The sequence below is a fragment of the Pogona vitticeps genome, chromosome 6 (assembly GCF_051106095.1).
Source record: "Pogona vitticeps strain Pit_001003342236 chromosome 6, PviZW2.1, whole genome shotgun sequence".
In the NCBI taxonomy this organism is placed as follows: Eukaryota; Metazoa; Chordata; class Lepidosauria; order Squamata; family Agamidae; genus Pogona; species Pogona vitticeps.
This window is the reverse complement of record NC_135788.1, coordinates 78,661,582-78,670,321: the sequence shown is the minus strand read 5'-3', so window position 1 is coordinate 78,670,321 and position 8,740 is coordinate 78,661,582. Positions and strand designations below refer to the sequence as shown.

The 8,740-nt window shown below is 41.8% G+C and overlaps 1 protein-coding gene across 6 annotated transcripts in view; it reads left to right on the top strand.

Moving 5' to 3' along the window:
• The first annotated feature begins 459 nt into the window (after positions 1–459).
• RPRD1A (regulation of nuclear pre-mRNA domain containing 1A) overlaps positions 460–8,740 on the top strand; it is a 44,420-nt gene continuing 36,139 nt past the window's right edge. For 5 of the 6 annotated variants that reach the window (XR_012088541.2, XR_012088540.2, XM_020804911.3 and 2 more), the window contains exon 1: positions 482–736. Coding sequence is in view for 4 of the 6 variants with exons in the window: in XM_020804911.3 (XP_020660570.1) it covers positions 586–736 (151 nt within the window). In the remaining 2 variants the exon portion in view is untranslated. Of the gene's footprint in view, positions 737–8,740 lie in introns of all 6 variants that reach the window. The other variant, XM_020804909.3, reaches the window with a different exon arrangement.

Below are 8,740 nucleotides of genomic sequence, written 5' to 3'. Positions count from 1 at the left end.
GAAAAGCAAGGGGCATCTCTCATTCAATCTGTAGATCTGGGGGTCAGAAGGCCGTTTAAGGCTCATTGTACACAGTACTGTATAGAAAAGACTGTCAAATGCTATGGAAGAGGAGAGGAGAGAGAGCTATACGGGGGTCCAGCACCTCTAACCCCAGCGGTGCTGAAAGGAGAAGTATATACTGGACCAGTCTTATTAGTTTTGCCATTTTCTCTTACAAGCCTGTCCTCTACTAAACTACTCCCGGACACCAATCTGCTTTTGGGCATAAATAATATTTTTGAAATTTAGGTCAACAATATCGGATGAAAGGAGAGCTGCACCGCCACGAAGTTCGTAATCCAGCTGTCCCTCGCTTAAGGCGCCCAAGCGCCCCATCATTCTTGACCTGCCAGGCCAACGTCACCCTCCCGGCTCCCTCCTGCCCCTCGCGCGCCGATGTGTCGCAGCAGCTCCGGCCCCGCTTGGTGACGTCACACAAGGGGGCGTGACCTTGTGGATGTTGTGGTGACGGCGCCGCCATTTTGTTAGGTAAAGCGGGGGCTTGTCTTCGTCGGCCCGAGCCAGGTAGGGAACGGGCGAGCGATGTCGGCTTTCTCGGAAGCGGCGCTGGAGCGGAAGCTGTCGGAGCTGAGCAATTCTCAACAGAGCGTCCAGACGCTGAGCTTGTGGCTCATCCACCACCGAAAGCACTCGCCCCTCATCGTCACCGTTTGGGAGCGTGAATTGCGAAAAGGTGAGGGGAGGTAGGCGGGAGGGACGCAGGCAGGCAAAGGGACCGGCCGGCCGACCCACCGACCGTGGACTCCCACAACGCGGGGGGACGTAGCTTTCCCTCGGGAGAAGAAGGCAACGTCCGCGCTGGTGGATGGATGGATGGCTCGCCCTGCGACCCGCGCGGTAACACCGGGGGTTGCGCGCCCCTCCGGAGGGAGCTGAGGAGAGGCGGTGGAGGGAGGGAGGGACCCCGGCCGGACTCCTTTTGGCCTTGCCTCCCAGGGCGGGGCGTCGGTCTCGACGATAAACCAGAGAAAAGGCTTCTCCTGAAGACGCGGGAGTGCGTTTGAACAGTTTCACTCTTAAGTGTCGTCACGCTCCCTGCCACCCGTCGTTACAGGTCTAGGGGAGTGGAAAGAACAACTTGGTTTGGTTTGGTTTTGGGCTTCATACATTATAACGTTGCCACACGGTAGAATTGCCATGGACTGTAGCGTAAGCTTTTTTTTTTTAATGTTACCTCAACTAGCACCCTGTTGAACATCGGGGGACCTAAATTCCTGGTAACCATTGCTTTGGGTCTCTTTGTAAATGACTGCATCTGTGTTCAGGGGGAACACTATTGGAACCTTTGAGTGAGCATATTTACTATCCAGGTATGCCGGATTTACATTGAGGTTGGCCATATGCATATTTACTTATAAAGCAAGCCTAACTGTTTTAGAAAGTATTAACCCTAGATAATTGTGTCACACTACAGAATATAGGATCCCAGCCTTCCATCCAGCAGTAGGTTTGGAAGCGTCACTGAGGTAAAGGGACTACCAGATTGTGTTGGGAGGCTTGACTGGCAAGCTATTGGTGGTATATGTAAAGAAGATGCAGTAAGCAAAAGTTATTCCCTAAAGGGAGTTAGAGGGGGTTGTTAGGTCCCAGATAAAACTCTGCTGTCACTGTCTGTGGCAAGCATTTCAGAACTGTTTTATTTAACATCAGCTTACATCATGTTAATAACTTGTATCACTTTCATAGAACATTGGGGAGAATATTGGGCTGCATGGGACAACATTCAGTATAACCATTACATAGGCAATTAAGATACAGAAGTGCTAATGTGATCTTCAAACACCATTTGGATCACCTGGTAGAGTTTGGATGGTACCAGTGTCTTCCTGAGGGAAAAGCCACAGTAGTATTCCCATTAAGGCAATCTATGTTGTGCAAATTTAGTAGTGTTATTAAGCTCCTGCTGAAAACTCTTGGAACACTAAGTTTAAGAATACATAGTGTCTTTATCAAAAGCCACACATTGGAAGCAGTTCAAATATTTTGGTTGTGATGGATAAACAGAAAAAAAATGCCAGAATCTTGTTTTCTTCAGTTCAGTCACTACCTTGGCTAGCCATAATCCTAGACATATTTACTCAGAAGTAGACTTTATTCTCTTTTGTGTAGCTCACTTCCAGGTAAGTTTGCATAGAGTTGCAGCCTTATTTTCTTACCTTGTTCTACACTTTTATAAGAGACCAGAGGCAACCCCTAGCTTCAGATTTTGGAAGCTACCTGAGCAGACATCACTTGTACAATTAAAGTTGTAGAATTAAAAGTGGGAAGAGGGATGAAAATAGAGATGTAGTTATATTTCACTAAAAACTTTTGTGGATCAAAATCTGCTTCATAGACAAAGTTTGCAAATGAATGCCCTTAATACTGATACATATCTGTATGGCAGTAAGGCTAATGGCTAGGTCACAAACACTTGTTACAAGCATTTAAAGTGACAGCTGTATTGTTAGTTAGCCCAGATGTTTTCCTCTTGCCTGCAGAGAAGGGCTGGAGCTCATTTGAAGGTAGGCATCCAGAGTGGTTCAGTTTACACAGCTAGTTCCTACCTTTCTGCCTAATTTGAAGATGGAGACATTTCCTATCATTTCACTGACAGTAGACCCTGAGGTTTAGAGCAACTGTCAGGGATTATCCCTACCAAATTCCATGTGGAAGGGAACACAGGTTCCTTGTCAACTTTCCTAGTGGGCAGTGAAGTCCTAGGAAGAAAAGAAAGGTTGACCGTAATGTCATGGATGAGTGGGCATTTCAGTGGGACATTTCCTCATGCACATTTATGCTGGATTTTGGTGCTGGACATGATATGTGAAACAAACACAATTGGCTGTTTTATTTGATTTCTGACTAGCTAGAAAAGGGGGCTACTCAACTGTTCGTGTTCAAAGATATTGGAAATACTAGAGGTTCTTGTGTGCCTTTGGTTCATTGAGAAACTCAGAATCTGGGCCTATTGAATTTTCAAGCATTTAATGGATTAGATTTAATTGTAGCTATCTAGTTGAGAATTGTTAGGTCTGCAGTGGTATGCATTTCAGTGACATTTAAGTAGTGATGAGAGTTTAAGTGAACTGAGTCATGTAGGCTAAGACTGGGAAGACCTGACAAGTGACATGATCAGAGAGTTGTGTTTGGCTTTCTTGAAAATGGATCATAGGCACAATTTGTCTTGGTGACTTTGTTTACTTAGGTAATTGAGACAGTGTTGATAAGGAGTAGCAATGGGCATGAATCACTTTGTGCCAGGTTGTTGATGTGGCACTACAGGTGCTTTGTGTTCTCTTCCCCCACTCCCTGGCTGCCTCCCACACACACCAGCCGGTGCTCACTCTCCTCCTTGTATGATTGTCCAGTCACAGCAGAAGTGTGTGTTTCCCTCCTCTGGCAGCCACTCAGATGGGAAGATGGGGCAGGGATTCCTGCAGTGCAGCCTTTGAGTGGGCAGCTGCTAGAAGAGGGAAGCAGGCACTTCTGCATGTGACAAGGAGGAGATGAGCAGTGTATGCCAGCTGGTGAGTGGGGCAGCTGGCCAAGGGGTGGGAGAAGGGAATGCTCTGTACCTGTGGTGTCCCGGCCCCAACTCACAACAACCCGACATGAAGTGATTCATGCTCATCTTTAGTAAGGACTCTATAGTTTAAAGGAAGACATTAGCTGAAATTCTGTTTAGAGCAGAAAGCCTCCACTACAGTAGGCCCACTGAATTGGGAATTTAGGGAGGAGTTCCCAGGGATTCACAGGACCTACTGTTGTTGCAACATACTACATTAAGCAGCAGAATTTCAGTCAGTACTAGAGAAAAAGATTAATTCTTTTGTGAATTTACGTAAAATGTGGTTCATACATTTAACAGAAATTATAAATATTGAAGAATGCTCAGGTGGGAAATTTATGTATCCTCTACCACTACCCACTATCTTTTTAGGAAAAACTATTTATTAGGATGGGGCCAGGGTGAAAGCCCAGATTTTAATCCAGATTTGGCAGTTTAGCATCTCACAAAACAGTGAGTGAACTAAAAGAGAAGAAAAATACTGGCTAAAAATCTGTATGTTGGCAAATGGTGTGCAGAAAAAAAAGTGTGCACAGTTTTGTATGAATTTAAAAAACACCTTAAACCAGATTAAACCACATTTAAGATTGGAAAAAATAAGGAACTAATTGGAACCGAAATTGTCAGATTCACCCATCTCCTTCTATCCGGGTAAATAACAGTTTTCTAAAATTTATACTGCAAGTACAACTAGCCTGTTTAGCCTTGAGCAAGCTACATAATCCCAAAGTGCCCCCAGAAGAAGGGAATGGTAAACCACTTTTGAGTATTCTCTACCTGGAAAACCCTTAAAAGGGTTGCTGTAAGTCAAAATTGACTTGACAACAAATGATTATTATTATTAACTACTCTGAGATGAAATTATTTCTTTGTTTCAATTGATTTGGTTTATATCCAGCTTTTCCTCATAAAAATTTAGGGTGGCTCTTTACATTAAAATGAGCCCTGTATAACGGGCGCCCCGTTTAACGATGAATCCGCATAGCAATGGCTTTTTTGTGATCGCAAAAGCAATCACATTGCGATGATTTAGGTAGTAAAAAATCGCTTTGCGATGATCGGTAAGCTGTTTCGCTTACCGATTTTCACATAGTGATGTTTTTGGAACAACTGATCAGCGGTTCCAAAATGGCCGCCAGGTAATTAAAATAGCCGCCTGCTGTGTTTTCACGCCCATTCCTCGCTTACCGGGCAGCGAAAATGGCGGCCGTATGGAGGATTTTTGCATAATGGTGAGTTTACAGCCCATAGGAACACATTAAATGTGTTTTAATGCATTCCTATGGACCTTTTTGTTCCGTATAGCGACGAATCCACATAGTGACGATTTTTCCGGAACAGATTATCGTCGCTATGCGGGGCACCACTGTAAATGTGTACAATAGCTAGTTTGTTTTTTTAGTGTCCTTGCATAGAACGTAATAAGGATGAAACAGATGAACCCTTATCTGGAAGTTAAAATTCAAAGTATCTGATTATGTTCCTAAAATCTATTTTGTACAGTTTTGTAAACAGAAGTAGTGGCTTCAGACCTTGCTTTCATAAATGTGGTTGTCGGGGCTACTGAGTTAGAAGAAATGTTGATGTGATAGCATCCCCTACACATGCTTTATTTGTTACATCCAAAATATAAAGTGATAATAACAAGAAGCACCCTGTAAGTGCAGTTGTGCTAAATTACAAAATTAAAGAAGAAAATTGTGCAGTCTTTTGCACAACACAATGGTATCAGATTCTGACCTTATGAGCAACCACTAATGCACTGGCAGAATACAGTCAACCCTCGACTTACAAATGGCTCTAGTTACAAACATTTCGACTTACAAACCGCTCTTATAGAAAAATATTGACTCGACTTGCAAACTTAGATTTGAGTTACGAACCAAAAAATGTGTTGGAGGTGGGGAAAGCGTGAAATTTGAACTTTCAGTTAACCGTTGGCCAGTGAAGAGGGTGCCTGTCTGCTTCCTCGCTCTTCCCAGTGTTTTGAGAGTGGATTTGGAGATAGTGTTCAGACTGTCTGGTACTGCCTGGTATTGCCTGGTACAGTGCTGTACGACTTTTTTTTTTTTTTTTTTTGCTTTTTTTAATTTTTGATTTTTGGATTTTTAAAAGGTATTCACTCCCTCCTTTGCTACCCACTTTCCCCCAAAAGGTGCTTGTATTGGCTTGTCTTGATTGAAAAGGTGCTTTTCAAGGTGTTCTGTTGAAAAGGTATCTGTTCCCTCCTTCCCTCCCTCTTTTCTTTCCTTTTTTTTAAACCTAAGTCATCTTAGGTTAAAAGGAAAAAAGAAAAAAATTCTGCCCCTAGTGGTAGGAATGGATTAACCAGCTTTGCATTAGTTCCTATGGGAACTAATGATTCGAGTTACAAACTGCCCCTTGACCTAAGAACCAAAAACAGCCGGAATGGATTAATTGGTTTTCAATGCATTCCCATGGGAAATGCTGATTCGACTTACGAACTTTTCGACTTACAAACTTCCTTCCGGAACAGATTAAGTTTGTAACATTCAAAGATGTTACAGTCAACTCTCAACTTACAAACTTAATCTGTTCCGGAAGGAAGTTTGTAAGTCGAGAGTTGACTGTAACATCTTTGAATACAGACTAGGATGCTTTCCTTTTTGGCAGATTTTGTCCCATTGTTTCCTTTTGTTCCTTGTTCATATTTCTAGTCCATTGTCTGTTACTACATAATGTGCAATGTAAAGCAAGTGGCCAGCATTTTAAAATGTGTCCAGCAGATATACTTATTTCAGAAGAGAGAGAGGGGCATCAGACCAACCAACCACCACATAGTCATAATGTTGCTCACATTTAGAAAAACAGGATTCCGGAAAGTAATTCTGTACCTGAGTCATGTAATTATTCCTCTGATATGAAAATTGTATTACATTTTCTATTGTGGTGTATAAATATTTTTGTGATACTTTTTTCCCCTGAAGAAGGAAGATAAAACCAAATATCAGCCAGATAGTGTTTGGAAAGTTTCCTTCTAGAAATGCCACCATTTGCTCATGCGCACGAGCACGCACGGGCACAAATGAACACACACCGCCATTTGTGAAAACGCCCGTGAGCATGCACAGATGGCAGCACGGCACTCGTGCGGGCATGCCGTAGCGTGTGCACAGATGCAAATGGGTGGCATGGGGTGAGTGCGTGCAGGGGGGTGGCGGGAGGTCTCTCTCTGCGACCTGGTCTGGTCCACGTCACGGACCTGTACTGGGCCGTGGACTGGGGGTTGGGGAACATGGCCTTAACCCCTTCGCCTTCCCAGAATTGCCCACCTCAGGGTGAAAAGGGTGGAAGTATAAAGGCTATTGGAAAAGAGCAAGGTATCTAGATATCTATAACAGAGGAGCATCCATTACAAGTAGTAGACTTCATCGGGATTTTTCCTGAAATCAAAATAAGTCATGTTTATTATCCTCCAAATAAACAAACAGACAGTTGGTTTGGGTGTTTTATTCTTATTAAATCCATAACAGCTCTTAATAATTTATTACCTCTGTTGCAGTTTATGTATTCTGTAGTTCCTATCTGACAAAGTAAGGAATATATAGTAGAGAAGCAATATGCATTACTTGTACATTGACATGTGAACTTAATCTTTATTGTAGAGCCTTTGACAGTACTTCAGTATTATTGTTTTCTGGATCTGTGTGATGCATTTTCTGGGAAAGTGCTCTAAATAAAGTTAGCTGATTTATATGTTTGGCTCTTTTTTATCCCCCAACACACATTCTTTCACAATAAGCAAACAAAATATCTCATATTTAGTAAATAGAATGACTAAAAATGCAGTCCATGCCATTTTTATGTATCATGTAAATGTATCAAAATATTTGCACTGAAATATTTGCTTGAGGGAAATTAAATTAACCAAACAATATATCTTAAGTGTTATATTGAGACTCATTGACTGAAATGCTGCTCATGCAACTATGTGCTTAGAAGGCCAATGACATCGTCAGGAGGGGGTGATTTCATAAATTAGACACTTCCTGTTCTATTCCCAGCTCCCCTTTCACCATCAAGAAGCAATGGGATTCGCAGGAAGGGAAAGGGATGTCCTTAAATTACCGAAAATTACCACGGTGGGTAATGTCACCCAAATGATGAAAGAGACTACATGGGAACTACGGGGCTTAATTTTTATGAAATTAAGAAATTTTATTTTATGAAAATTGCCCTTTCAGATGTCATCAGTCTTCCATGGGCATAGTTGTGCAAATAGATTTCAGCCATTCACAGCTTTATGTGGAAATTATTTTGTTGGAACTTTGGTTAAAATCTTGCCTTAGAAGGATAACTGAACGTAAGTTCATATCCTAAATTTAGTCCATCTAAAATGAATTATTGTAGTACAGTAGCTCAGAGAACTGTGCATAATTGTAGACATACATTGTGTGGACTGTTTTCCTCAGAAAAATACAGAAAATGTTGGAAAATACTCCACTCTATATTTTTTCTTTGAACTAAAGGCTGATTTCACAAGATTTGTTACAAATTTTATCTTATCTATAATTTTGCACTTTCATTGCATGTGTGAGAGACAGCACATTATGCCTTGTCTTGAGCTCAGGTACAGCTTTTTATGTACTCCAGGTTTTATCATTTGGAATGGTGTTTCTATGTTAATTTGGTGGCTTCCTCTGCACAGCAGGGCATGATTCGGGTGGCTTAAACATAAACACAGATGAATCACCAGCAACATTACATTTACTTTGAAGTCACATACGTGGTTTCTTTTATTAGAAGGATGTATAAATCTGTAGGAAATTTTTATTTACCTGATTCTTGCATTTCTGGATGGTATGAGTATAGATGGTATACTTTTCCAAGGAGAGTTTTTTACACCTTTGTGGTCAGTTGACTAGACCAGTGATTTTTCTTACTTTCTTCAGTTTAAGCTTGAATTTTGCTATAAGAAGCTGATGATCAGAGCCACAATCAGTTCCGGGTCTTGTTTTTGCTGACTGTGTAGAATTTTTCCATCTTTGGCTGCAGAGAACATAATCAATCTGATTTTGGTATTGCCCATCTGATGATATCCATGTGTAGATTCGCCTCTTGTGTTGGAAAAGAGTGTTTGTGATGACCAGCTTGTTCTCTTGACAA